Consider the following 27,941-nt stretch of genomic DNA (forward strand, 5'->3'; position numbering starts at 1 on the left):
AATTAAGGGGACAAGACAGATTTAATAAAAAAAAGCAATGTTCAAATTCATACATAAATTGAAATATCCACAACAAATTGTTTTTAGCCGTCTAGGATTCCTAAATTTAAGTTGGGAGTTAATATGACATTAATTTCAATAACTTACTTGTCAAACCCATCTCGAAACTACAAATTGTATAGGGATTTGAAAGACGAGAAAATCAATTTTGGTTTAAAATTTTAGTAATAAATTGTTCATAACTAGTGACAAAACATGTCAACAGCCCACTGCACTCAACTGCAGAAAATATTATGTATTCTAACAGTTCGGCTGAAAAGTTCGTATCGTTTAATAGAAACACACATTTTTTTGCCAAAATTCGTTTTTATTATTCAACATAATTGCCATCAGAGGCGAAACAGCGATTATAGCGATCTTCCAACTTTTCGATACCATTTTTGTAGTACGATTTGTCCTTTGCCTCAAAATAGGCCTCAGTTTCAGCGATTACCTCTTCATTGCTTCTAAATTTTTTACCAGCGAGCATTCTCTTGAGGTCTGAGAACAGGAAAAAGTCACTGGGGGCCAAATTTGGAGAATACGGTGGATGAGGGAGCAATTCGAAGCCCAATTCGTTCAATTTCAGCATGGTTTTCATCGACTTGTGACACGGTGCATTGTCTTGATGATACAAAACTTTTTTCTTCTTCAAATGAGGCCGTTTTTTTTAAATTTCGTCCTTCAAACGCTCTAATAACGCTATATAATAGTCACTGTTGATGGTTTTTCCCTTTTCAAGGTAGTCGATGAAAATTATACCATGCGAATCCCAAAATACAGACGCCATAACCTTACCGGCCGATTGTTGAGTCTTTCCACGCTTTGGGTTCGGTTCATCGCGTGCAGTCCACTCAGCAGACTGTCGATTGGACTCCGGAGTGAAGTGATGGAGCCATGTTCCGTCCATTGTTATATATCGACGAAAAAAATCGGTTTTATTTCGATATAACAGCTCCAAACACTGCTCAGAACCATCAATTCGTTGTTGTTTTTGATCGACTGTGAGCTCACGCGGCACCCATTTTGCACAAAGCTTTCTCATATCCAAATATTCGTGAATAATATGTCCAACACGTTCCTTTGATATCTTTAGGATGTCAGCTATCTCGATCAACTTCACTTTACGGTCATTGAAAATCATTTTGTGGATTTTTTTCACGTTTTCATCGGTAACAGCCTCTTTTGGACGTCCACTGCGTTCATCGTGCTTCGGTGCTCATATGACCAGTACGAAATTTTGCAAACCACTTACGAATTGTTGCTTTGGCCGGTGCAGAGTCTGGATAACACTCATCAAGTAGTGTTTCATCAACACACGAAATACCTTTTTTCCATTTTTTTTCACAATAACAAAAGTAGCTTCACTCGAAATGCAATATCTCACAAACTAATAATCAGACAGCTGTCAAATTTATACACGTATCTTTTGAAGGTTGGTACTAACTGAAAATGGTATGGATTTAATTCTAGTGGCGCCCTCTCATAGAAACGATACGAACTTTTCAGCCGATCTGTTATGTATCGGTCTTGCACTATACGCTTTGTGCGATGCTTCGTTCGATTCATGCGGTTGAAATTTTGCGCGCCTTACTGCGCGGTACTGAATTTCTCCTTAATGCTTGTTCATAACAAACATTTAAGAAAACTTCAATTTTAAGTTTATTGTGGTTATCTCATGCTAATGGAAATTTTCTCATAAATTGCTGACCATATTTCCGATTACATGAAGAAAAAATGGTGTTGCTGTGTTAAATATAACAAGAGATATTTACCATTAAGTTCTACTCATTCTTGTACAGGGTAAATTTTTAAAAAGCGCCCCATAGTAAAGTAAGTCGTATTAACGATATAAGAAATAAAACATCTAGACGCTAGGAAAGAGACAAAAATTTAAATCATTCGATGCATGTGATGAAAGCGTTTTCATTCGTGTGTGGCGAAGTTATTTAGTAGGGCTTATAATATAATGACTGTATTCACACTCACTATCGATCGGCTGCCATAGCCTTGTGTTGAAGCCACCGACATCCAACTCAAAATGCGTAGGTTCGAATCTGTTTCAGCAAAAGAAACATGTTCAATAAATATCGTAATTATTATTAGCCTCAAGGTGTGCGTGCAATCAAGCAGCTTCCTCCAGTTATTTTTTTAAGGTGGAACACATTTTTGTTTCTATATAGGGCTGCAAATTAGAAACTCAAGAAAAATACACGTAGAAATGTGGTCAGGTTTTGAACAATTACAGCTCAGACAATTTTGTATCAATTATCAATATTATGTCACCATTTGATTGGAAATATTTCTAAGTATTGATTTGAATGTTCATAGCCATGTATTTTTAATTGTGTATCATTGAAATGTTGATTAATAGCTAGCAGTGTCCTATTTTGCCTGTAAAAAATCTCCGGCATACAGGATTTCCCTGCCATAGTCGACGGTTTTGAAGGACCAAGCGATATATCAAAGGGAAAGCATCGCTCTGATTGGTCAATCGATGCAAAAGCGAAGCTGTTGGAAGCACGCGAATCTATAAATATAAGCAAAATTATAGCTAACGTTTCAGTCCTACGCGTAGCATGCTAGAGATAGATTGTTGCTAGACAGCAAAGCAAACAGTGCCATAAAACGATTTGAACCTTTGATTGGTATGCTCTGATCTTGTGTCATGCAAGATCGGATCTTGTGTCATGCAAGATTCGCCCGAGAAATTGACAACTACCCCAGGGTAAATTTTGAGTGCATAAGACTAATTTCTAATTTATATAAGATGAGCTCGATTGATAATGAGAAAAAGTTCGCTGCAACCGAATTCGCAGAATGGTAGTAATGGTAGAGAAACGCTATAAAAATAACTGCTTGCATACAAAACTTGAACACAAGCCTGGCGAAGAGAAGCTTAAGGTAGCGCTTCGCCGTGGTCACGGGTTTCACGCACTTTACCCAAAATTGTGAGAAAACGGGGAAGAAAACGGAAATTCCAAGAACATACGATTCTAGATAATTAATTTTACTATCGATTCGTATATAAATTGTGCCTGATAAACGTTTTTATCGAAAGATTTCGTGCGAGTTATAAAAATAAATGAGTTTTTCCTTATTCTTTCGCACGCACACAATGTCAACGCATGCATTGGGGTGTGCAAAATGCCACATGCGGTAGACGCTAACAACGTTTCTTTTGTTTTCGTTTTCCGTTCTCTCTGCGTAAACGTTGAATATAGATGAGTAGAAAATGTAAGTAATTATTATTACTTTGTAAAATGATTTCTATCCATGTTTCAGTAGAATTAGGAATTAGTAACGATTTTTATCGGTACAAATGATGTTTGCATACAATGTGTATCATGAGAAAATGAAGTATCTTTTTATTAGCCAATTTGTAAGTTCAACTCGATTCTATCAAACTGCCATGATGTGGTTATTGTTATGTGTGCTATGGTTGAATTTTCATGGAAACTGAAAATATTACTTCTTGGTACATAGAAATACATTGTTTCTTGGTACATAGAAATACATACGTCATCGCTTTGAACATAAAGAAACATGTCAAGAAAATATTTAAAAGTTCCGACCAAGCTTGAATTTGTGAAAGGGAGTTTGATCAAAATTACTACTTGATACTTGCAATTGGAAAATCTTTCAATCTGTTTCTTTGTTGGAAGATTTATCTTTACAATCATTATAAACATCAAAAATCAAAATTACAACCGTTGAGATATCGTTAGTCAAAGAGAGTTTATTTACTTGTTATGATAACTATGAAATAACTACTCTATTTAGCATTATCCATAACAGATTTTATTCTAAAGGAATGTACCTTTCTAAAGATGATAATACTTCCAATACCGGTCACAAATAAGCTAAGATACAGCTAGTCGACACGTTTTCACTTTTGTCATCCCCTTAGTTTCGTAGCGTAAAAACATTTCTCGTTATACGCTTTGACGCTTTGTTGAAAACGTAGCACATCCCTACACATGCGAGTTGTTTATAGCGAGAAAAAGAAAAAAGAAAACAAAATTTTTAACAAAACTCGCACGAAATCTCGCGAAAGAAACGCTTTTTAACTGATATTTTTCGCCAAATGCATAGTAAAATAATTTATCTACAATCGTATGTTTTTGATTTTTCGTGAATCGGGTTAGTATTGAAGAAATCTGCAATTTAGGGTGGATTTTCGGCGAAAAAGCAAGAGGAAGCATTGAATTGTCTCGCTTCGACCTGACCACGGCGAAGCGCTACCTTTAATATCGATATTCGTATTACAAGCATATACAAACATATAATTGCATACATTTGGGCTATTGATGTAATTTCGTCGGCTATAAAACGAATACAAATCATGACAAATAGAGTCTATATTCTGGGTTCGCTTGTTCGGTGTTGATTTCTAATAAAGATCAATCTAAGAAGACTCTCGTGCATTTGCGGATTCAAAAGTGTGACGATTAATTGAAAATGTCGATCGTTAGAAATATTGGTTGGCTTGTTCCACATCAAAATTACTTGTTTTCTAACAAATTCATAAGTTTTTCATATATAAATGATAATCAACATACATATGACCGAATTCACGTGAGCTTGATTATTTTCTTCTCATTTCTGAAGAGCATTTGGACTTTTCTTTTGATGTCTTCTATTAGATTTTGCACAACTATCTCCGTAACTTTTCGTGGTAGTGCAGAACAAATTTTCTTGATGCAGTTTCCATCTTTCTTAAAACACCGGTTACAGTGGTGGTAAATTGCGAACCGAATGCCGATGCTTTTTCATATTTATTCGAAAATTATTCCCTTGGCTAATGTGAAGGTGTTCTGCGAAGCAATCTGTTTCAAACCGTTCAGTCGACGACACGACCTGATACTACGAACAAAATGTGTCCCGAAATGTGTCCGTGAGTGATTCACCTCCAGTTACCACAATATTGAAAAACCCCTTGGTAATTATCAATAAAACTATTTCCAGCAACACTTTTCTGGTTGCTATGATCTCATTAGCAAAAATCATAGCAACAAAAATAAACAAAAACAAACTGTAGTTTTGCTCCATTATATCAAATTTCCGGTTCGGCTACGGAGATTTGATATATTTTTTTATCTATATAAAATACTAGTCTAAATATTTCAATTACAATTGTTGAACGGGCAAAATTCTATTGCAATTAATAGCCACCGCCGAAAATAATGTAAAACCACTGATAATTTGCAAGGGCAAGTAAGTTTATACTTTTCTTTGTTTCCAAAGACGTAACAAATGTATTTATAGTTCTCAGTTCATAAAACGATTTACCCCCGATATTGTCAGCAGGAAAAAAACTTCACCAAAGCATTCCGAAAGTCGTTGAGATAAGACGAAGATCTACTGGCTTTGAATCAGTGGATAACAAAATACACACAACTGAATGGCGATGTATCAACCAATCTCAAAAAGTTTTTTGAATAACTGAAGTGATGGCTCACCTTCAGCAGGGCATGCAACTGTTTTTATCTTCGTAACACTCGACTCAGACCCAACGATTGATTTAACGGTAACAAAATGCATATAACAGAGAGATCAGATGATCATTAAAACCTTCGAAGAGGTCTTGAAATCAATACAGAATGAAAAGAACGATATGAGACATGATTGCGATCCGACGTTGATTCAAGCTATGCGATGGTACCTGATAAAGGAACTTAACATGAGTACCCGTAATGTTGAGTAGATAATGAAATTATAGCTTTTAGCTTTGAAATATAGTTTCAATATTGTATTGCTGTATACTGTTCATTGAACTCCAAATTATTATTGATAAGTAAGAAAGATAGAAATTTTTTTGATGTCACGTAATTTTCAATGTTATTCCATTGCACTGGTTTGTTTTATAGGTTTCCTTTTATTCATATTTTATTAATTATTTCAATTGCTATTTATGTTGAAAGCAGATCAAAGATCAAGAATTTTGGACTCCTATGTGTTTCTTACCAAAATAATGATGCAACTAAAACCAAAATTTCGAGCAGTTTTGTAAGCTTTTTTTTCAATGAGAGTCCTAGCATATTAGCTCCCGTTCTAAATCTGAATTTACTATCGAAAGTCGGGCAGAAACAGTATGGATGATTAATTTTGGTGGGCTCGAAAGTTATTCAAGAACTCTCCACTTTAAAGATTTCTCCAGCATTTTATACATTTTTTACATCAAAGATTTCACCACGATTTGGCACCTTTTTTGGTAGCAGTTCAGCCAAAATATAGTGGTAGCTTCTGTAGTGCTTTCGGATTAAGAACCAGAGTGGTTGACTGGTTTTTCAATAATGAATGTGTATTTTCATTTCTACTTATCTCTAGCCGTACAATTATTCTTACCGTAACTTATCGTTTCCTACCGGACGTACCTGGAGCGGGAGAAATCGGAAAAACTATAGAGAGGGAGAGAATGTCATGCTAATGGAGAAGGACTGGTAAAAACGTTCACAGCTGTGGCCCAGCTGTGATGTCATAGATTTGGTTATCGACCTCCGCTTTATGCAGGGCAAGCAATCACGAAATATATTGCTAGCTGCCTGCTCGGTGGACTTAGGTCGAGGTAAATGCGAACGCGCATTTCTGTAAGGTGTATGACCGGGATATCCAAATACGTGGAAATGTCGTATTTGGTTTGGGATTGAATGTAAACTGTACTTAGAATGGATCATGCTAGGATGGGATAATGTGTTATATTACACCTTCACCCTTCGGGAGATGAATGTAACGAAGTGGAATTCATCTAAAACTTTCCTCCAAGTACGTCATTTTGTTATAATGATGATTAGTTACTGCCTAAGTATACAATGTTTATTGTTTAATTAGTCTATTTTTATGTACTAAATATGATTGTTTTGAGATTGTATGTTCTATTTCACAATTTGGCTCCAAAATGTTTTTAACCGGTTATTTTTGTTTGTCTTTGGTAGTGGTCCGATTGTATCGATTGCCACTATTTCGAACGGTTTTGATGGTGTAGCTGTAATTAGTGTGTTCTCTTTAGTATTTTTAGTTATTTTATTCAATTTGCACAATTCACAGGCCTTGATGAATTGTGAAATTGACTGTTTCATTTTTCTCCAGACATAAATTTCTCTTAGTTTGAGGTATAGTCTATGCTGTCCTATATGTCCACCTGTTGGCGTTTCATGGTGCCTTTTCAATATTTCATTTACCTTGCAAAGATCACTAATGAAAATTATAATTTGCATGGCTTTTAATGTTTTATTACTCACTTGTTTGAGTACTTCCATGGGAATTAGTTTAAATATTTCGTCTTCTTGAGACAGCGCAATTTTATTTATTTGAAGTTTTTTCATATCTTCTTCAATGTCTGAAAGAGCAAAGCTAATTTGACTTTCATTATTTATTTTATATTCATACTTCAGTATGCCTTTATTTAGTTTATTGTTTCTTATTTCCTTTGCTTTAATATAAATTGAAAATGTTATGCAATTTTTTTCGATTATTGTGCTGATTTTGGCTAATTTTTTTGTTTCTGATTGGTTTTCGGTGGTGTACATCGCAAGTTGATCAGGCTTGGTTTCACACTCCTCATTTTTTCCAATCGGTTTGGATCTTTGACTTCGTGTCATTGATCGCGTATTCACTATTAGAATCGACTTTTGTTTAAGTTCATCAGAGGTAACGACAACACGTGACAACGCGTCCGCTCCCACGTTATCCTTACCCTTAATATACTGTATTTCAAAATCGAATTCACTTAGATCTAGTCGCATTCTAGTCAGCTTCGACGTTGGGTCTTTCATGCCGAAAAGGTATACTAGTGGTCTATGATCCGTTTTTACTATAAATTTTGTACCGTACAAGTATGATTTGAAGTAGTTAATAGCCCAATGAATAGCTGTTAACTCCTTTAGAATTACGGCTTTATTTTTTTCGCCTGGGGTAAAAGTTTTACTGGCGAATGCAATTGGAAGTTCATCTCCATCTATGTTTTGAGATAAAACTGCTCCACAACCAATGTCTGAAGCATCAGTGGTTAAAATAAAAGTTTTCGTGAAGTCTGGGAATTGCAGTATAATTGGAGACATTAAATATTGTTTTAGAGTATAGAATGCGTTTTGACATTGTGGTGACCAAATGAATTGATGGTTCTTTTTCAGTAACTGGTGTAATGGATGAGCTATGATCGAAAAATTCGGAACAAATTTACGATAGTAGTTGCAAAATGCTACGAATCGTCGCACTTCATCACTATTTGTTGGTACTGGGTAATTTTTTATTGCTTCAAATTTTGAATCGTCTGGCAAAATGCCTTTATCGGTTATTTTATGTCCCAAGTATATTACTTCACTTCTAAAAAATTTGCATTTACTTGCATTCAATTTTAAGTTATATTTTCTAAGTCGTTCAAATACCTTTATTAAATTCGATAAATGATGTTTAATTGAGCATCCTGTTACAATGATATCATCAATGTAGACGAAAGCCATTTCTGGTGTCAGACCAGCCATAGCGATTGTCATCATCCTTTGAAAGCTATTCGGGCTGACATTTAGTCCAAATGGCAATCTTGTAAATTGAAAATGACCTGTCTGGGTCGAGAATGCAGTGTATTTTCTTGCATTTTCGCTTAGTGGTATCTGATGAAATCCGGACATCAGATCCAGTGTGCTAAAAAAATTTTGCTCTGCCAAGTTGATCTAGAATAGTATCAATTCTTGGTAGCGGAAATTTATCCGCGAGAAGTTTTTTATTTAGCTGTCTGAAGTCAACAACTAAACGCCATTTTTTTGAGTTATCCTCACCTTTCTTTGGTACTAGTAGGATGGGATTATTATAAGAAGATATGGAAGGTTCGATAATCTTTTCGTTTAGCATTTTATATACCTGCCCATCGATTTCGTTTTTCTGCGAATGAATCATTTTATAGTTAGGGATATAGACTGGTACGTTATCAGTCAGTTCTATATCCTGGGTATAAAAATTGTTGGTAGTAAGTGGCTCATTTTGTAGACAGAAAATGTCGTTGTAATTGTTTATAAGTTTTTTGAAATCGTTTGCTGCGTAGAATGGTACATCCGACTTTTCTATGCTTTTTAAAATTTCATTTGTACGTTGCTCTTTGTTGTTATCGCCTAAATTTGTTTTCAAGTGTTTATAATTTTCTAAAGGTTCTAGTTTTAGGTTGAGATTATTGGTGCTTAAATTAACGGTTGAGTCTGTGGTGTTCAAAATTTTAATAAAAGTGTTTTCTGGTGATATGATAGTACTTCCACAGAACACACCAGGGGTCAATTCCTGTGAAACTATTATCATATCTTTGTTAATTTTGAGATTGTGAAGTTGTCTTATTACTTCACACCTTGGTGGTATAATATATTTTTGGTAAATTGTATCTTCAATTGGTAATGAAATAATATTATTATAAATTTTGAAATTTAGCATCCAACATTCGTAATCAATGATGCACTTATGAGAAGACAGGAAATCTCTTCCTAAAATGCCATCAGTTAGAATTGGAAAGTTGTTATCTACTATGTGAAAAGTGTGGTTGGTAACAAGTCCATTGCCAAAATTTAATTCTGTTGTGGTTGTTGCCAAGGTTTCGGTTGAAATGTTTGTTATGCCCGTAATTTTTATTTTATTATTAGCGTCTAGTGGGTGGTTATTATTTACTTTGTTGATTTTTATGACGGAAATGTCCGCTCCGGAATCTAATAAAAAGTTGCACAATGAATTAGCCATTTGTACATAAATTTTTACAAAATTTGATGCACAGATGTTCATTGAATAAATCTTCCTAAAAAATTTTGTGGTGGTGTTTGAGCATTGTTAGAATTATTCGGAATAACAGTAATATTACCGTTAGTTTGTGCATTCGGGGCAGCATGTTGATTATTCGGTTGTTCTGGTTGTACGAGGAGCATTCGAGGGTTTCGATTATTATAAGCTCCGCGACTGTAACCTCTGTTATTGTAATTATGCCAGTTTTGTCTGTTTGAATTAAAATTGTTTCGGTATGTGTTGCGGTAGTTTTGGTGTCCTCTGGAAATAGTTCTGCTATTATTATAGTTATTGTAATGTCCGGGGTGCCCATTGCGATGTGAGTATTGTCCACCAGACGTATTTGGTCTTCCACGCCCGCGACTAGTGTGTCGTGTGGTAAAAATTTGAGCAGCGTTGCTCGTTTCTGTAGTGTTCTCTCTTACCTTTTGGGTTGCTGCATTAATGTCAGCAAAATTGCCCGCTTTTAGTATGATTTTTATTTCTTGGGACGTTACTCCTTTAATAAGAGAGTTCAGTCCGCTTTTGGTTGCTAACGAATTAGCCGTCTGCTCTGGGACTCCCTGAGCTAGATAGGTACATTTTAGCCGTAATGTAAGGTTTTCAATTTCTTCGCATAATTCACTGGTTTTAGTGCTTTTTACCTGATTCAATTTAGCTACTATGGAGTCCGGGGACTCACTTACTTTACAGCGTCTTTCGACGTCGTCTGCTAACGCTTGTAGCGTATCGCAGTTTCCTAGTCCTAGCCGCGCTTTACCGGTTAGTCTAGTTTTAACGAATTTTAATGCCGTTGCTAGTTGGTTTGCTGGTGTCAATTCAGCCAGTAAACTTACGGCGTCTGTAAACGATGATAATGAGTCTGCAGAGCCATCGTACATGGGTACGATGGCAGTCGCCTGCTTCACGTCAAATATTGCGTCGGTCATTATCTTCATTTTGTTTGATTCTATACCTAGACTACTTAATTTTTGGTTTTTCTGTTTTGTTTTTTTTTTATTTCTTTCTTTTACTGAAAGGACATTCATGAAAAGTAGCTCAATGAGAAGATAGAATATAAACAAAATAGGGATGATTGAGTGCTTTTTTTCTGAATAATGGAAGAAATTTAGGGAAAAATACAAACCATTAGCACGTTTCTTTCGATTATAAAGTATAAATAAATTATAATCACAAAACATCTACAATAATTTATAAAAAATAAAGAGACATAAAACTCTTTAATTTTTTACTTCTTTCCCTTATTGTTAAATTAGTAGTAAATCACACACATTGTTTTTTCCTTTATGATTTCGCTGTTATTCTTTCTGGTTTTTTATTATCATTGTATTATCCTTATCCTAGTGCTTTGCTTGTTTATCTCATATTATGCTTTTGTTTATACTGTCCGACAAAGAAAACGGGTTTGTTCAGCAAATCAATGATCGAAATCTGCATCGTATTTCAGCTGTTTTCTCTGAATAATGAATACAATTACGGATGATAATAATAGTAGAGTAAGTTATGCGTTTCATTTCTTCCTTTTTGCCACCAAAATGGTCTATGATTAAACCTTAATCATTCACATTGTGTTAAATTTTACACATTTTCTTGTCCGTCTTGTTTCGACATTACAACCCACATTGCTCATGCTCATATCCTATGACTTTATTTCATCTCGTGTGCCATCGAAGAGTGTGAAAGGAGTTCCCCTGTTACATACAAATTTTCAATTTTGTTGTCACGTTTCCTTCTTTAATAGTTGGAAAGATGCTCTGAAGGCTGGAAAATTTTTCTTTATTGATTTCGTCCCGTAGGACCACTGTTCCCTCATTGGGTAAGATTTTTTTTTGTATTTTGTCCCGTAGGACCACTGTTCCCTGATGGGTAGAGTTTTTTTGTTTTTTTTTTTACAGCCACACACAGTTACACACGGTCTATGTTGGCAATGGATCGTGCCGCTTTTATGGCTTGTTGCCTCATTACTCTCCTCATCAGCATATAAGCTGAGAAAAACAGTTGAATGGTAACCATTGCCAGTATTAGTGTTAACTTGAGTTCGTTTGACTCGTGAAACTCTGTGTGCATCGACAGCTCATTTAGAACATTCACCTGCGCATCTCCACTTTGATGTGTTTGTTTAGATTTACTACTTCCCATTATGGACACGTTTATTAATCACTAGCCGCTTATATTATACAATTCAATGTCTAGGGTGTTGCACATTGCAGTTGCACTAGGTTATTTTCTCTTTTAGCTGGCTTTATGGTAATGTTCCTTAAATTTCACTGTCTTTTCTGTATACAGTTTTTCACAAATGGATGGTATTCTTTGCCATCTCGTTCGATGCTATAATTTCATTTTAGCAAGCTACTACTTTCTTCACAATCACTAAAGTATGTTCACTAACTGATTTTCGTTGCTGGCCCGTGACACTTGTCAACGGTTCGCCATGTAGTGCTTTCGGATTAAGAACCAGAGTGGTTGACTGGTTTTTCAATAATGAATGTGTATTTTCATTTCTACTTATCTCTAGCCGTACAATTATTCTTACCGTAACTTATCGTTTCCTACCGGACGTACCTGGAGCGGGAGAAATCGGAAAAACTATAGAGAGGGAGAGAATGTCATGCTAATGGAGAAGGACTGGTAAAAACGTTCACAGCTGTGGCCCAGCTGTGATGTCATAGATTTGGTTATCGACCTCCGCTTTATGCAGGGCAAGCAATCACGAAATATATTGCTAGCTGCCTGCGCGGTGGACTTAGGTCGAGGTAAATGCGAACGCGCATTTCTGTAAGGTGTATGACCGGGATATCCAAATACGTGGAAATGTCGTATTTGGTTTGGGATTGAATGTAAACTGTACTTAGAATGGATCATGCTAGGATGGGATAATGTGTTATATTACACTTCATTCGTAATATACCACTTTTGATTAGCAGCAAGTCGTCATTTTTCTGTCAGTGTCCCTGCACGAGCTATAGTGGCTATCTTTAAATTATAGAAGCCGTAACTAAGGTTACGGTAACTGTTATTCGAAAAACAACAGCTTATCGGTCTGGGTTGCCAATTTAAAATATTTTTCAGAAGACTTCATTTTGACATTACGAGTTACTGAGGGGTAGTTAAATTTGCGATACAGTTTTGCAAAGCGAGTGGCAGGTCGTGTCGTCGGTTCAGTTGTCAGACCATCGGCGAAGATAGAGTAAGCTGCGTTCGATACGATGCTTTGTTGGTTTCAGTTCTCGCATCCTGGTTTTGAAATTATCAATGCACAGGTGATCAACATAAAAAAAATTTTTTGTTCGATTTATAAATCGGTGAATAGCAATTCAAATGGGATTATTTTGAACATTATTAGTGTGCGTAGGGTTGCTCGATATGGAAAATAGTACGTTTTTGAACTTTTGCAAATTAGATGGTCTTTTGGTTATTTGTCCCGGGTTGACGGTTCAATGCATAGGACGCTGGTCTTTCAAGCCAGTTGTCGTATGTTCGAGCCCCAACTTGGAAGGATTCTTAGTGTCAGTAGGATCCATAGTACTAGCCATGCAATGATTCTGTACACTAAGAATCGGCTGCGAAGTCTGTTGAAGGCCAAATTCCACAAAAGGAACGCTTCGACAGAGCTTTTCGCTCTCTGACAGCAACCTAAGCTGATAGCCAGAGTATGCGCGGAAAGCAAAGTGTCAATTTCGCGAGCCATTTATTGAAAATGACAAAAGCATGTACAAGATGTTGAGGGATAGATTGAGACGAGCACAAGATCTTTGAATTGTTGAGTTTATGTTGCAATCAAAAATACTATATATCAATATGGATCACTCTTGCGATTCACGAGGGACACCACAGTAAAGTGCGGTGGCAAAAAAGGTTACTAATAGACTACAAAATTTTTAATGCACATATGAGAGTTTTCCCAATCAGTACACTGAACTAAACAACTTCAAATGTATGGAATATTTCTCGATATACACTGCACGAAAAAAAAGAGGTTTAAATACGGTTTTCGCAATCTGATACTAACTCGGGTGAGAACACATTATTTTCATAAAAATCCCTTTTTATGTAAATATGTGTGAAATGTGCACGCATAACTAAACAAATTAATCTTAATGTTAGTTCCATAATTTTACCAACATTTCCGAATTTTGTACTACAATTTCTTAATCTGAAAAATTACGGTTACGGTGATAGAAATATACAATATCAGGTTGTTTAATAAATAAACAAATGCTTCAAAACAAAACAATTTAGTGTATGAATAAACCGTTCGCCTCAACGAGACCTATCAATTGAAGTAAACGTAATACGTATAACTTGTACTTTTGCTTACTGTATTGCACTTATCATACTATTTATTAACATTCTTTGCTTATGTGACAATTTGTGACAAAGGGGGGATGGGGAGTCAAAAGTCGTCAAAAAAAGCGTGACGTCTTTTATGGACAGCCCCCTAAAACCCCCCGCTTAGTATATGCACTTTTAATTCATACACTCCAAAAAAAATTGAATTTTACAGGTGACCTAATCCGTAACGTACGATGTAATTTATAAAGACCTAATATGTCAAATGACGGAAAATTTTATTTGTAATGACTTAATGTTAGATGAGCCTGAATTCTACTGGTTTCGACTGTAACTTGCGTTCTGTTAGCAGGTGCGACTGTATCAATTTAAATGCACCTTTTACCAGCCAAGCAGATGCATGCTTCTGTGGCTCAGTCGATTAACAGACGTACTTGCGATCCAATAATTCTTGGTTCAAGTCGCGGCGGTTTCTAACAGTATTCTTTTTTTTTATTTCAATGAATTTCATGTCATGGAGTTTTAGACACAATATTAAATATTCTTCCACATAAATTTGCGTGAACTGCGACTCTCCATTTATGTGCATCTAATAAGATGTATATATGGAAAATATATATATAAAAATGATAATTTTCGTTTAAATTTTTTACTTTCCATGAGAAAAAAGTTAATGTGCAGTTAATTTAAATTCAATATCATGAACGCCATGAAAAAAATATCGCAACCAAAGTAACTTGTAATACACCGTTCATTTCATTTTAATTTTGTTCTATACATACACACTTAAAAAATGTTACATCTTTATAGATGCACATAAAAGGAGCGTCGCGGTTTACTTACATTCACAATGCAAAGCATTTAAAGATAATCCATATCATTAACTTCACAGTTGTTTTAGCTGAAACTCACATCGATACAGACGCAAAATTTATGTTTACATGTTAGTGGATGTCATATTGTGTCATCACCGAAGAAATTACGGCACACTTGAATTTACGTCAAGCGTAAATTTCATTTTTTTCTGAGAGTGTATATCAGAAGTGATTTGCCAAACATTGCCTTCACAGCCTATAGCTTTCGTCTTTTCAGCGCTATTCATAACATTCATGAGCAAGGTTGAATACTACTTTATAACTCTTGAAAGTGAAGACGATAGGTCTAAAAAACGTGATTCTATATTATTTATAGGTAATATTTACATTCGTTAGAAAAAAACATACTAAAATATAAAGAAGTTCACACCTCAATTTGGGCACCATGCTCAGTTATTTTTGGCATTTCACTTCTGGATGCACGCTAAACGCAAACTATTGAACATGACGTAACTAATAGCCTTTTTCCGCCACGAGATGGTGTTACTTTTCGATTTTTATTGTATTTGTTATTGAATTCGTTAAAGTGAACCATATTGATATATAATATATTTGTTGCAATTCTCGGTGTCGCGAAGCGGCTCGCGCATGTTTTCCTTGAGAAATGATATCGTCCTTAGTTTCAAGAAATACACTGGCTGTCTAACTCTTAATATTTCTTTATGATTAGTTATTAGCAAAATAACGGCTATTCTCAGTTCCAAATAAAACAACAACAAAATTCAAAAATTATTTAAAAAAAAAACGATGAAATATTGGATTCGTTGCAATGCAAGCAAAACTTCAAAATGAAACAGCAAGTTCTTCATGGGAAAACTTATTACGCTACGTTTGCTAAGGTTTGGTTGCTCTCACATGCAATGCGATGTTCTCTAACGCTCGCGGTTGCTGTTAGCAACGTGAAAAGAAATGCATACTAGAATACTAGATGGTGCGATTATTGACTCGTTGGTTCGTTCTGCGGGGTTCCTACTGCTGTCCAGGTTGTAAGACGCTAAAGTAGTATAAAGTATTTGTAGCAGGCTGTAGAACTTTCACTATTTCAGTACAATCGTTCGCATTGTGCGCTCGGTATGATAGATTGACGTGATTTTTAACCAGTACACAATTTCGATTCTATGCAATTGAAATATGTGTGGAATTATTTCGTTTTGTTGTAATTAGAAAATTCTAGTGATTCGAAATAACTTTTTCTCACAGATTATATTTGATGGAGAAACAAAACGACATTGTGCTCACCACACCACATCACACCTCATTGTTCGTAAACACAAAGTCAGTTTCGATCACAAAATTTTGAGTGACACTTCAGAGATAAACACTCAGAAGAAAAACGAAAGAATAAATATTGGAACATCGAAAGAAGTATCAGCTACATCAAGTGGATTTGAACCGTCGATGAAAGTTCAGTTAGGAAAATCGCGTCTTCTAGGAGGAATAATCAGGCTGGTTAGCATCCATGGATTGTCGTTTGCAGAAACAGAATACTTTACTATAGATAGCAACGGTAACAAAATTTTACGTTTATTTCACCGCTACGTTCACTGAAAATGTCCAAAGTTAACCTATTTGAACTACTATTGATTCACTAATCAAAAGAGCATCGAGTTTGCATTAGTTCAAACGTTTACAACTTTTCATCTAGAGCCACCATACGCTCACCAAAAATTTCTAAAAAATAAATTTTGTTTACTATTGATTCATCATAGAATTTTAAATATTCAAAATATTTACAATTTTCTTTATTGAGCCAGCTGGAAATGTTCAAAATTCCCATACTCTGTTAAGGTATCCAAACACTCTAACGACCTACCGCAGCTGACAAAGTTTGGTTCATCCAAAGCAACAACCGAGAGTACTCGAATCGGATGTTCATGAACATACTAGAAACGATAGGCTCACAAACTAGAGCCTCGGTTCTTTCACCATCAAGCATTAGTTCTTGGTTCGGTGATTTTATACTCGCGATGGTGGTTCGCTCTTTGGTTCGGAATGAACACGTTTTATTGCCCAGTATTTTTAGATAGGACGACAAAATCGACTTTTTCCTTCCTGAGCATTTTCAAAGTAGAAGAGGCGTAGGGAGCAGATGCCAAATCCGGCATCAAAATAGTTCAATTTCTCTGATTTGCACCAATCATGCTACCGATAGAAGATTGGTAAAAGCCGTGCTTTGATTGATTCTTTTCAGTACTTTTTTGTTGTGCCCGTTGTGAAATGCGAAGAACTGTTCAAGCAACAAAATCAAATGGCTTGCCACACAAAAAGATTTTCCACGCATATGTCGGTTCGAATGCATTGCATATCAACGGGCACAAATTGTCGAAGAAGCTTTTTGTCTACCTTGTGTTTTGACAGCCACAATGAAAGAGAAGATTCAAAACAACTGAAAACAAAGAAAAAGAATTCAAATAAAGACTTTTTATTTTTTGTGTGTAAAACTTTTCCAACGGTACCAAAGCTCTTGACCATCACCAAAAATGAGTAAACTTAATTTTGGCCAGTTTTTTCGGTTCCTGCTCACTGTGCGACCCGGAATGGAATGTGAATTAAAAGCTGGCTTTACTCACCTGTCGCACTGCAAAGTAACAGGTCAAATTCCTCGGGTAGACACCAGGAAAATTGGGCGATTGCAACCGGCAGGCTTTCTTATCACAGTTGGTGAATATCCGGGAGCAGTACGTCCCCGGCATTAGGTCGCCTTATGAGAGAAAGAAAAAGTGCGTAACAGAATTCCAGATGAGTTTTTGATTCGTGCAAATTAAATGGATACCACATCAAAGCCCAACGAATCGTGTCCTGCTGAAAACGCATTGTGCGCTGTTGCATGTTTCGATACATTTGGCATTCGATTTGTGGCTGCGGGTTGCATGTAGTGTGCTCTGAAAAGGGACTTACCTAGGTAATACTTGGGCTCGGTGTAATTTTCCTGCTGTCCGGCCCCGCTCGGTTGAAATGCCAGCGACGTTAGATTCCTAATTGAATACGGCCGTTCCCGGCTCGGACCGTACAGACCACCGGTCGATGACTGGGCGCCACTTCGGCCCAGTCCGAACGAGGATGAGGATGCACCTTTTCCGGTTGAATTGTCGAAGCTTAGTTCGACCGCACCGCGCTGCCGGCTGCCACCGGTTGTGTCGTAGCTGCCGTACTGCTGTTCCGAGTGGGCTGTCGAGTTGGTGAAATCATCAATTAACGGATAATTGGGAATGTAGGTGATGTTGGTCCACGGTGGGATGTACTCGTGCCGGATGCCCCCGTACCGGACGACGGCACTGTTTCGCGACAGCATTTTATACTGTATCCGGAAGTCGAAGTTGTATCCGCTTTGATCTCGTGACAGTCTATCGAAAGGGAAAGAGAGAGAGAGAGAGAGAGAGAAAGAGAGAGTTTAGCTAAGCAAAGTGCGTGGATGGAGTGGGACTTACTTGAGCAATTTGACAGTCATGATGAGCGAACGGGTTTCACTGTAGAAGATTGCCGGTCCCCAGGTGGTCCCGCACCACATTCCGCCGACTGGAGTCCGATTTGCTTCTGCCACTTGCAGGTAACCATCCGGGCAGCCATTGTCGGTGTAGGAAACGAACCTGCCCAGGGTGAAGCTCTCCAGTGTGACCTGCAAACATGAAAGGAAACCATTGGATATAACTCATCGCTCGTAACAAGCAATCATTCAAAAGCAACTAATGCGATATCACCGTAATCGACAGGCCAATCTCGAAAGACGACGACGAACGGTTTGTTTGCTCCTGCTTCCTTTCTTGACACATTCATTATTACGATGTGATACTAACTGAAGGTAATCAATACGGCTAAAGGTAGGTAGGTGGTGCCTGTGTTCACGCAATAAAGTACACATTATCACAATGCCAGCACCTCGACAAGCTAACATTTACCCGCCCATATCATCAATCAGCGTTCCGCACTCGTCACCGCGTTGTCATGACGTCTTGAACAATCGGAGCCAGTGTCGTCTTTATGAGCGCAGCAGGCCGTTTTCCGAAGGCTCGTAGTTTACAGAACGAAAACGACTTTGATCTGAGTTATGATGTCAAGTAGATTGTTGGCGAAGAAGACTTTCATTACGCTGACATATTTGTGAGAGTGAGCAAAAAATCGATTCGTAGCTTTGACTGTGTTGAAATTATTCGAATTTTCATTTAAATCGAGTGTTGCTCTCAAAAACAGTCTGATTTTCAATATGTGTCAAACAACTTATTGTAAAGAAATTGGTCCAAACAGTTAGTTTGAGTGATAGTGCAGCTGTGGCAAATGTGTGTTGGTAAGTGAAAAGTGTTATTTATCGGCACAATGACGCTATTAAATTAAATGAAGAAACGTTGCTTGTTTAGAGATGATACTTTCAACAAGAGCTGTCAAATCGGCAGGAAAACTTTTAATTACTTCACCTTTTCAACGATTTCTCATAAAAATGGGCAAATTCATTTGAAAAATCATGACAGAAGTTGAAGAAAAAGTGTTTACTCTGAGGGGGTAATGTTCATCATGATTTATTGTGCGAAAACTCGTTTATTTAGAATGAAGCATTATATTATTTCAAATGCCCTGAAATAACAAATAACATATCCAAAATAAATGGTACTCGATCTCTAAACATGCTAGTAAACGAGAAATCAATACTACACTGGTTTTTTGTTTAAAACAATGTAGGTTCGAATAAACTTAACCTTACCAAATTTCACACATTTCTGAACATTTTTCATTATTTTGAAATCCATTTTCTTCTACTTCGAATTTACTTTTATTGTTGATATCTTTTTTTACTATTGAATAAACGAAAGAATCGTTGCAAATCACTACTGCCGATATGAAAATTTTCGGAAGAACCCTCCTTTGCTTGGTTTCAGTTTTCATTACCGGTAATTCAGTTTCACGGCAATGTACGAATTAAATAATGCTGATTTGGGAAACTTAAAACTGCTCAAACGACGGATACTGTGAATTTACCACACAAAATTAAACTATAACCGTTTGTTTGAAGCCAGTTTTGAACCTAATAGTTTCAACGTTGTTGAACTGAAAATCGAGTCAGTTTCGAACCTGGTTTTCATATCAGGTTTGCTCAAACCCCCGTTGCTAAGTGCGAAATCAACACCGTTTCGTAAAACGTGTTTATTTGATGAAACTACCCTGGGTCAGTTTCACTTTTCTCAAGCGAAAACGAAATATGTCAACCGATCAAAGATGGCAGATGGCGAGCCATCTGGCGTTAGTTTACAGCAACGCGAATAGGAGAAGCAGGATACTGGCGAGATCGTTCCTTAGAGATATTCCAGATTGTTTTTTACTTACAATTCCTTATTATATTTCTTCTTACTTTTTAGTACGGGCTAAACTCCGTCGAATATTCGGGGATCATTTGATCAATGGACCTATTTTTATTCGGGTTAAACGCTAAGTTTTAGACGCGCGCGTGAGGTTTATAACCGTGCAGAAATTTCTTGCGACCGTGCTTAACTAGGACGTATGTAACTATAGTTTAAACTACGAGGAGGATCCATTTGGTATTTTATTGTTTTGGCTCAGGAGTAGATATCGTCATTACTTCTTCATCGCGTAAGGCATTGTAGTTCGATTGATGATGATCGAGGGATATCTTGCCAGTATTAATGCTGTCTATTGAAAAAAATTACAAGGTTCAGCCCAATCGGGTTGTTCGCAGCCATTGATGTGGAACAAGTCAACCAAAATTTCTAATGATTTACAATCAAACAGTTCAATCAATCGTCACACTCTCAAAAACAGAACATTGAGTTATAAGGAGTGTATCGATAAGTAGTTAGCAACATTCAAACAGTTATTACTCTGAAATGGCTTAATTTTTTTGCAGCGTGTTTTGCGGTGACATGTTTGTTTACATGTCAATAACAGCTGCGCAATCGGTTGGTTTCGGTACGGTTTATCGTTTCAATGGTGAGTCGAATTGATCCGGAAACGTGAAAGAAAATTCTGCACACTTGGCGCTCAAAAAGTGGTGTCACGTACAATGAAATTGCTAAACGGGTGAAAGTGCATCACACCAGTGTCAAAAATATTATCGAGAAGTTCGGTAAGACCCTTTCCATGAAGGATTTGCCCCGTTCCGGTAGGAAAAAGGGGCCCAGCCAGCCCGACCGGGACTTAAAAGTGGTTGAGTACATCAGGGAAAACCCATCGGCGTCGACGCGGGATTTGGCCTAGCAGTTCAACACCAGCTCGGGATGATTCAACGGATCAAAGTTCGGAACTCCCTGAAAGCGTACAAGAAACAGAAGGTGCCGAAAAAGTCCCTGGTACAGCAAGTTCAGGCCAAAACAAGAGCGCGAAAACTGTATAACCGGATTCTACAGAATAAAGACGGATGCATCCTGATCGACGACGAAACCTACGCCAAGGAAGACTCTCGAGCGCTGCTCGGACCGCAATATTATACGAAATCGGTGTACCAGGACCTGGACGACGCTGACACCACGGTGGCGATGGAAAAGTTTGGGCAGAAGGTGTTGGTCTGGCAAGCAATTTGTACCTGTGGTTTGCGGTCGTCGATTTTCTTCACGATGGGCACAATTAACGCCAAGGTGTACTAGGAAGAATGTTTGAAGAAGAGAATGCTGCCACTGTACAGAAAGTATAAGGCTCCTCCTCTCTTCTGGCTGGATTTGGCTTCAGCCCACTACGCCAACTCCGATCTACAGTGGTTTGTAAAAAATAATGTACAATTCGTGGAAAAGGACATCAACCCACCGAACTGCCCGGATCTTCGGCCAATTGAAAGGTATTGGGCAATTATTAAGCGGCACTTTCGGAAGGAAGGTACAGTGTCCAGTGTCGGAAGGAAGGTACAGTGTACAGTGTCTGGACCAAAATTCTCGACAAAGTTTTTACCTGAATCTGTATTCTGGATCTGGGTTCTGAAAAATAACTCTCAATCTGGACTTGGACTTTGGTTTTAGGCCAGAATCCTGATCCCGGAATTCCAAACACAGTTTTGGAACCTGAATTATGGACCTAATTTCACAACATGGACCTGGATTCTTAGGCGAAAATCGGGTTCCGAATTCTGGGTCTGAATTTGTACCTGGGTTCTAGACTTGAACTTCGGACAGGAATTCATAGATTTCCGTGACCTGAATTCTGAACATGGGCCTGGACTTTAGTATTGGATAACCTAAATTCTGATCTGGGAAGCAGGATTCTGGACGTTAGTTCTGTATTTGAACAAGATGTTGGACTCGACTTCTGAAAACTCAACTGAGATTCGAGGCGTAGTCCTTAATCATGAATGTGGACCAGGCTGCAGAAAATAACATGTTTTAACGTAAATAATATTAAGTTGAAACCGAACTGTTCACACTTGTTCACATATTGTTTGTTATTGAGTTTGTTTAGAAGGAAACTGCAAAAATGTTTACCACGCAGAAATCAAGCACTCTTCAAGAGAGAGTTGCGGCTTATATTTACTTTTTACAGAGAAAAAAAATTAAAGATTGCATTTCCGGCTTCAAGTTTTCCACAAAACCGTAAAAAAGTACATTGACAACATCCGGAAAATAAGAAATAAGCCAGGTACTCGTGCTAGCTATGGATGATGTTAACGGTTCACGTTTATTGCCAACGTTTCGAAGGTTTATTGCTTCAAAACGTTGGCCATTCAAGAGAAAAAAATATTTTTGAGCAGCAAATGACCAAAAATGTAAGCTCTTAATGCAAAAAACAAAAATGGTTGTACCAAATACAAATAATAATACCCCTAAGTCCCATATAAACGAATCGCCAATGTTTGGTTCACAGCATGAACAAGTAAGCCTAGCAAATATCTCCCTTTCGTTGCGATAGTGTGAAAATGTGAAAGGAGATCGTTTCTGGCAACGCTTTATGCTAGTTGCTACGGTGCAAAACAAACTTGTTTGTTTATCGTTGCTGTATTAAACTGCAACAATCAGTCTTAATATCGCCGGCTAATAAACCGAGAAGCTTTCGAAATGGTGAGAAGTTGCTTAGTAGAGGGATGTGACACACGAACGGGTCGTCCGAAATTTCGCTCCATAGTTTTCCTAAGGATCAAAATATGTAAGTAATATGTTTACATATTTTTCACTATAATAAACAGTAACTATAGTGATTTTGTTCTTACCCTTTAGTGTTGCTAGTTTTAAAGGAAATTCGTTAAAGTACATTGTCACTCTGAGAGTGTATCATGACAATGTACCGCACGATGCAAAATGTGTCCTTGAAAATTTGTCGGAGTACTCCGTATTATAATTTGTATTTGGTTGTACCAGTTTCCAGTTTTGTTATATTATGATTGCACGGCTACTTTGATGAAAAACTGCTGTTGTTGAACAGCTTGTCAATCGACATAGTCGAAAAGTGACGGAAAATGCTAGCAGGGTTGTGCTTTACTGGCAAATATATCATGTTATTTAGAGAAAACATGTTTTGATGTGACGCTTCTGAATATGAAATAACGCAAAGGTAAAACATGTTATTTCGCTTAAAACATGAAATCAGAGTTAAAACTCGTTTGAACTCAATACGTTGTTTCTATGTAATAACGTGTGATTTATCTGCAATATTTCTCGAAAACAGAAAATTTTTGCATTTTAGATTCAATACGTCTAAGTTTTTTTTACATCAATTGATAATCACACCGAGATTGTTACAATTTTTTTCTGTGTATGTACTGTAGTTTCACTTTCTGTAAATTAACCACGACAATGCATGGAATAAATGACAATTGAATTGACTCGAGGAAGCACCGCAGTACCGACGACTTTTGCTTATCAGATCAGATCTGTGTTAAAGCCATTTTAAACCGATTGATTAAATTGTCTTACAAGTGTTTTCGTCGTCTTATCAGAGGCATATTGCCCACACACCAATTCGGAGGCATGTGTGAGAGCTTGGCTCTCAAGTAGTAATACCATTTTATTGGCCTACGTGACTAGTCGCTGTAGGGCTCCTCCTCCTGCAGGAATTAATCCACACCGTTTGACTGACAAGTGGCGAAACATGAGCTTGAATTGAAATACTTAGAAACGGTTTAATTGAATTAGTAACGCAACTGCGAGGGACGTCGCTTGACGCCTGTGATGGACTGGTTCGACAAATGGCACTGACAGATTAACCTGTTTTATTTGAGTTGAAAAGTTGAGTAATGTGTTCACAGTTGATTTTCGAATTTGCTAGGGGAAACAGACAGATCGATGGTTATTTTCCGACACTGGAAAAAATCTTGAAAAGAAAATTTTAATATTATTTCCACACAGCAAAAAAAATTGTAATAATCTCAGATGTAAAATCTAACGATGTGCTTAAAATGAAGACGTAATAATTAATCAGAGACAATATTTCATTTTTCCAAAGTGATAATATGCGAAACTTCTAATATTACAACCAAACATCGCACTGAACATATTACATTAATTTGTCTGACTCTTGTATGAAAAACGACATAATATCACATTCAAAATTATGTAGAAATGCTTTTCATTAAAATAATATGATAATAAGCATAAGAACGTAGATTTAATTCCATTCGTGTAAAATTGTATCCGATGACATGTGTACTGTCACACGCTTGAATGTGCTATTACATTGAAAATTATGCACATCTCTAGTTCCATCGAAATATTGTGATATTACACGACACATTGCATTTTTAAATAAAAGAATTTTTTTTCCAGTGCAGTGCTGTGAGTTTCTGTTTGTGCGCCTTTCATTATTTGTGTAGGTGGAAAACAATCTGGCGTTCTTTCCTGCAAGTAAGTAAGATGAATTGACATTATTTATTCGTTTGAATTTATATCAAGTAACTGTTTGGAAACAATAGATAAAACACCGCCATCGAGCACGACGCAGTATTTCTTGTCATCGGATAACCATTCAATTTTGGACCACCAGTGTGATGTTTTCTCACCTTCACTACAGAAATACAAACCAATCCTGTCTTATTAGTTGCTAAAAATCGTAATATAACGACATCAACTCCTCTTTCCGTATGCAGACAAATAGCTCAAGTTATTGTGAATAAGTATAATTTTTTCATTGATGTCGATGACGATGGAATAATAATTGGGAATGGTTGTAGCAGTTTAATAGAGAAATTGAAGAACAGGAATTTGAACCGTGCTCATAAAAGTGGCCATCACAACAAGAATCAGAAATTAGGAGACGATCCTATGAGACAATGCCGAATCGGCATTAGAGATAATTACTATTTCACCGGAGAACCGCATGTACCAAAAAGATGCTTGCAAAAGCTTTAAAAAAATTTAGACTGATATATGGATCTACTAACATAATCGAAATCGTATATCCGCTTCAAGATGGACTCTAGTTCAATTAATGATTTGATGGACAATTTTCCGATTTTGAGAAGAAAAGCATTTCTTGAATATCATTTTTTCGAGGCCACTGGAGTTGAAGCGGAAAATTTCAAAAACAATTTCCTAGAAAAACGAGACAGTATTATTAGTTTGTCGCAAACGTACCGAAACAAATCCCTACACATCCAGGATTCCGCTGACAATAAATGTGTGTTTTCGGGAATCGCAAGACTTCTTAAAGAAGAGTTGACTGAAATCATCCATGACATAGAGGTAAATATATTACGACCTGACCTTTAAACAGATTATGTTTACATAAAGAGATTGCTAGAAATTTTTCTATCTTTCAGGTAGATGATACTGAAGAGACGATAGTCAAACAATACCCAATAATTGTTGCAATAGGTCAGCACGACTTCTTCATCATGATTTCAAATGCTAATATTGTATGCGAATTTTAAACGTATTTACAAAATTTTTCATAAGGAATTTAATGCCAACACTTTTAATACACCGAAAAGAATTATGCACATTGATAAGGATGCAAGCAACTCTCTGCAGAAAAACAAAACTGAGATTTTGAGTCAATGTCAAACACAGTATATACACATTTTCGCATACTTGCATAAATTCTTGCACGATACTGTAATACTTTATTCCATATCTCAAGCTACGAGTAAAGGTTTATTAACACCTCCGGTCTGGTTCAGTGTCGGCACAGTTATATACACGGACGTTAATATTCTTTCACACGTTTCAGTGCGAGTATTCACACTTGTCCGGTCAGTACCGACAAAAACGGTTCCGGACAGGTGTAAATACAATAATCGAGTACGTGTGTAAGAATATTAGAATCCGTACACGGAACTATGCTGGTATTGAACCGAATCGGAGAGCTGTAAATAAACCATAAAGGGCAATTCAAATCTCTCCGATCCAGTTCAGAGTCGGCACGATTTCGTGCACGAATTCTAATATTCTTACACACGTATTTAACGCGTGTATTCACACCTGTTCGGCATCGTTTTGGTCAGTACTGAGTCGAACAAGTGTGAATACACACATTGAAACGTGTGGAAGAATATTAGCATCCGTGCACGGAGCTGTACCAGACCGGAGAGGTGTAAATGAATTATGAATATTAGTGTCCGTGCACGGAACTTTGCCGACACTGAACCGGATCGGAAAGGTGAAAATAGACCCTAATTGTATAATCATGTGTAAAATATTTAGTCACATATCAATGTTGTACTATGAGATTTAACTAATGTAAAATATTATCCCACGAAATCATCATACTTCAAATACCCTCAACAACAAGTGACATTTTCTCTTTGTTTATTTTCTCTTTCGAGTATCATGGCGCGATTTTCATATTTTTTAGTACTACTCATCATTGTTTTCCCAGTACTAACGGTTTCGTCTATCATTTGATGCGAAGAATGGTGAACTTGGAAATGGCTTAATAAATGATAGAGAGACTGGTAACTGTATATACTTTTTTCATTTATGTATCCGTTTAAATAGCTTTTGCTTAGCTAGTCTAAATAATTGATATTTGTAATTCCAGGTTCAACTCAGCAATTTTTCATACATGCACAGGGTCACAGAATTAGCGAAAATTTTTGCAGCTTTGCTTCAGCCGTTCAATTTTTAATTATAACATTTTATATTTACTGTTATTTCTATCCAACAAATTTTTCCAAAACTTTGGAATTCCTGCAGATTTACTTTTTTAAATTAGTACCAAATAAAGGGACTCGATCAAGAGCCACCATTGTAGGGCAGCAGCAGCGCATGGTCCGCACATTATTGGTGAAGCTTGCCAAACTTAAAAACTAGATACCTTGTTTTTGCAATTAAAAAAAAAATTATTTGAAATGTAAGAAAAATAAACTTAAGTTTGTTATTTATACATATGACTTCATATTTATTTCATTTTATTTATTTATTCATTGAATTTTTCTAGGCACATAGCACAATGAGACTTTAAGGTGAAATGTAGCGTCATAAAATGCGCGCAAAATTTTATCCGCTTCAGTTGAACGAACCGTCGCACAAAGCATATCAAGAAAAACGGCCACATAGAAACAAGAACTTTTTTCAATGATTGAGCGCAGTGGGTTTATCTCTCGTTATATTGACTTGTAAAAAAGACGGGACGTAATGGATTTTAGAATTCTTCACACTTTGAATATATGCTGATTCAATCATCATTGTTAGTGATTACTCTTACACTAGAGCTATAAATCATGAGTAATTATGAATGATTAACATGAGGTTATATGTATATGTATTGACTAACTTGCTAACCATGTATATGCCTGATTTTAGTAGCAAGCATCGATTCTCCTTCAAAAGAACGGTTGAAGACAAGAGAACATTCAAGTATTTTCGATATCTTTGCCAGTCGTTCACCAGACCCTTCCCGCCGATGAGATAGAATTTACGTAAAAGTATTCACCATTAACTTTTTTTCGGAAGCGACTTTCTGAATTGTATAGCATGATGAGTCTAGAAATGTCTGTTTCAACGATAACGAACCGAAGACCAAACAGTCTCTGGCCTCCGGTGCCAGAAATCATCAATAGTTTTATCATTTCTTAGATTACATTATTGGAATACATTCCAATTATAACTAATAGTTCATCAT

General features: G+C 36.7%; 1 protein-coding gene and 1 long non-coding RNA gene across 4 annotated transcripts in view; one reads left to right on the plus strand and one right to left on the minus strand.

Annotated features, from left to right (window-relative positions):
- Positions 1-27,941, minus strand: part of LOC131434755 (uncharacterized) — a 493,742-nt gene that overhangs the window by 83,753 nt on the left and 382,048 nt on the right. For both annotated transcript variants that reach the window (XM_058601835.1, XM_058601834.1), the window contains exons 5-7: positions 18,389-18,576; positions 17,859-18,304; positions 17,531-17,661 (exon numbers count right to left, since the gene is read on the minus strand). In XM_058601835.1, coding sequence (XP_058457818.1) covers positions 17,531-17,661; positions 17,859-18,304; positions 18,389-18,576 — 765 coding nt within the window. The remainder of the gene's footprint in view (positions 1-17,530; positions 17,662-17,858; positions 18,305-18,388; positions 18,577-27,941) is intronic.
- Positions 24,519-27,131, plus strand: LOC131434759 (uncharacterized). 2 transcript variants are annotated; one of them, XR_009230386.1, is made up of 4 exons: positions 24,519-24,724; positions 24,793-25,561; positions 25,639-26,772; positions 26,859-27,131. It is a non-coding gene; the product is annotated as an uncharacterized LOC131434759 (long non-coding RNA). The 2 variants fall into 2 exon arrangements; XR_009230385.1 differs by having other exon boundaries at positions 25,639-25,693.

The sequence above is a fragment of the Malaya genurostris genome, chromosome 3 (assembly GCF_030247185.1).
Source record: "Malaya genurostris strain Urasoe2022 chromosome 3, Malgen_1.1, whole genome shotgun sequence".
Classification (NCBI taxonomy): Eukaryota; Metazoa; Arthropoda; class Insecta; order Diptera; family Culicidae; genus Malaya; species Malaya genurostris.